The following is a 2,500-nucleotide window of genomic DNA, read 5'->3' on the forward strand; positions in this document are numbered from 1 at the left end:
GCTAGCTAGCTATATGGCTAGCTAGCTAGCTGGCTGCAAAGGCACATACAGCAGCCACGATATGCTGCTTTCAGCAACACCGGCCAACAGCCACAGCAGCAGAAACAGCAGCAGCAGAAGCAACAAGCGCAGCAGCAGCAACAACAACCGCAGCAGCAGCAACAGCCGCAGCAGCAACAGCAGCAGCAGCAGCAGCAGCAGCAGCAGCATTACCCTGTATAGCTTGAATGTTGTGGGGTCTCCATGCTGTGTAAGCAGCCAATAGAGATGGCCTGCGGGGTCTTCGCCTACTAGCTGCTCGCCAGCGCATGCAGCTTCTGCTGCTGCGTCACCTAGGTGCTGCAGCAGCAGCAGCAGCAGCAGCAGCAACAGCAGCAGAAGCAAAACAGCAGCAGCAGAATGCCAACAGCACAGCAACAGCAGCAGCAGCAGAAACAGCAGATACATGGTTTTAAACAAACGCACGCCGGAAAACACTGCACGTGCTAGCTAGCTGGCTAGCTAGCTAGCTGGCTAGCTAGCTGGCTAGCCAACCTCGCAGCTAGCTAGAACTACAAGCTAGCTCGCTAGCTAGCTAGATGGGAGCTGGTGGATAGCTAGCTGTCCAGCTGGCTAGCTAGCTGGATAGCTAGCTAACTAGGTGACTGGCTAGCTAGCTAGCTAGCTAGCTAGCTAGCTAGCTGGTAAGGCCCCTTACTCGCGCTATTTGCGGACTCTCAGACAAAACGAGCGAAATCGCCGCGCGCAGCAAACGAAGACGCTGAAGCAACAACAGCAGCAACAGCAGCAACAGCAACAGCAGCAGCAGCAGCAACAGCAACAGCAGCAGCAGCAGCAGCAACAGCAGCAGTTGAGAGTTCCATTATACCCAGAAACAGGCAAAGGCATCATTTGCTGCAGCCCCAGCGGTGTCACGCCCAACAGAAAGCAGCAGCAGCAGCAGCAGCAGCAAAAGCGCTAGCAGCAGCAGCAGCAACAAAAGCAGAAGCAGAAGCAACAGCAGCAGCGACGAACGCAGCAGCACCAGCACTAGCACCAACAGCAGCAGCACCACCAACAGCAGCAGCACCACCGACAGCAGCAGCACCAACCAACAGCAGCAGCACCAAAAACAGCAACACCAACAGCAGCAGCACCACCAACAGCAGCAGCACCAGCATCACCAGCAGCAGCAGCACCAGCATCACCAGCAGCAGCACGAACACCAGCACCAGCACCAGCAGCAGCAGCACCAGCAGCACCACCACAACCAGCAGCAGCAGCAGCAGCAGCAGCAGCAGCAGCAGCACCTGCAGGGGTTTAAGGTGTGCCCAGTCAGTGGGTCCATCTGATACAAAGGCGAAGGGTTTAAGCGGCAGCAGCAAATCTGCTTCTCCCCTTTCCTGCAGCAGCCGCCGCAGCGCTCTTGCTGCTCTGAACGGGGGCCCCGCCTTTCTCCCCAGCAGCACCAGCAGCCGCTGCAGCAGCCGCTGCATTGGGTCTATTCCTGCTGCTGCTCCTGCTGCTCCTGCTGCTGCTGCTGCTGCTGCTGGGGATGAGGATGATAGGGAGGGAGTTCCTGCTGCTGTTGCTGCTGCTGCTGCTGCTGCTGCTGCATACATTTCGTCCTCCCCCCCTATATCCTCCCATTCCCAGAAATCAGCAGTTCCGCATGCTTCTGCTGCTGCTGCTGCTGCTGCTGCTGCTGCTGCTGCAGTTGCTGCTGCAGTTGTAGTAGTAGGGCCGTTGCTGCTGCTGCTGCTGCTGTTGCTGCTGCTGCTGCTGCTGCCATTCGCAGGTAAACCGCATGCAGCAGCAGCTGCTGCTGCTGCTGCAGTGTGCGACAGGTCTGCACAAAACTGAAGGAAGCCCTGGCTACGACGAATCATACCCGAAGCAGCAGCAGCACCTTGCTGCTGCTGCTGCTGCTGCTGCTGTTGCTGCTGCTGCTGTGAGTCAGGCTGCGTTTGGGTTTCGTCTTCTTGCTGCTGCTGCTGCGAGTCGAGAGTTGCTGTTGGGGTTTGTGGGTTGCTTTCTTCTGGTGTTCCTGGGGGTTCGTTTGCTGCATCTTGCTGCTGCTGCTGCTGCTGCTGCTGCTGCTGCTGCTGGCGCTGCTGCTGAGCCTTCTTCTTTGGGCGTCTCCCCCCCTGCTGCCCCGAAGCAGCACGCTGCTGCTGCTGCTGCAGCTGCTGTTCATATAATCTTCTTGCTGTTGGTGGTGGTTGTGGTTCTGGTGGTGCAACGAAAGCTTGTGCAGCAGCAGCAGCAGCATCAGCGAGTAGCTGCTGCTGCTGCTGCTCATCAGCAGCAAGAGCAGCATCTATCTGCTGCAGCACCGGGAGAAAGTCAAATGAAAACGAAGACAAAGACAACAAATACCCACAAAGAAGAACATCAGCAGGGGGAGACACAGCAGCAAGAGACTGCAGCAAACCCTCAAACCCCCAAGATACATTCAGCACTGAGCTGCAACGATTCAAAAACCTGCAGCAGCAACAGCAGCAGCAGCAACAGCAGCAAC

The 2,500-nt window shown here is 57.2% G+C and overlaps 1 protein-coding gene across 1 annotated transcript in view; it reads right to left on the reverse strand.

Moving 5' to 3' along the window:
* The window catches only part of EMH_0004490 (uncharacterized protein), a gene marked incomplete at both ends in the record, with an annotated part of 10,650 nt that overhangs the window by 5,534 nt on the left and 2,616 nt on the right, over positions 1–2,500 (reverse strand). The window contains 2 exon segments of the mRNA XM_013496796.1: positions 698–760; positions 1,290–2,402. Of these exon segments, the coding sequence (XP_013352250.1) occupies positions 698–760; positions 1,290–2,402 (1,176 nt within the window).

Source organism: Eimeria mitis, genomic scaffold (genome assembly GCF_000499745.2).
Source record: "Eimeria mitis Houghton genomic scaffold, Emh_scaff230, whole genome shotgun sequence".
Taxonomy (NCBI): Eukaryota; Apicomplexa; class Conoidasida; order Eucoccidiorida; family Eimeriidae; genus Eimeria; species Eimeria mitis.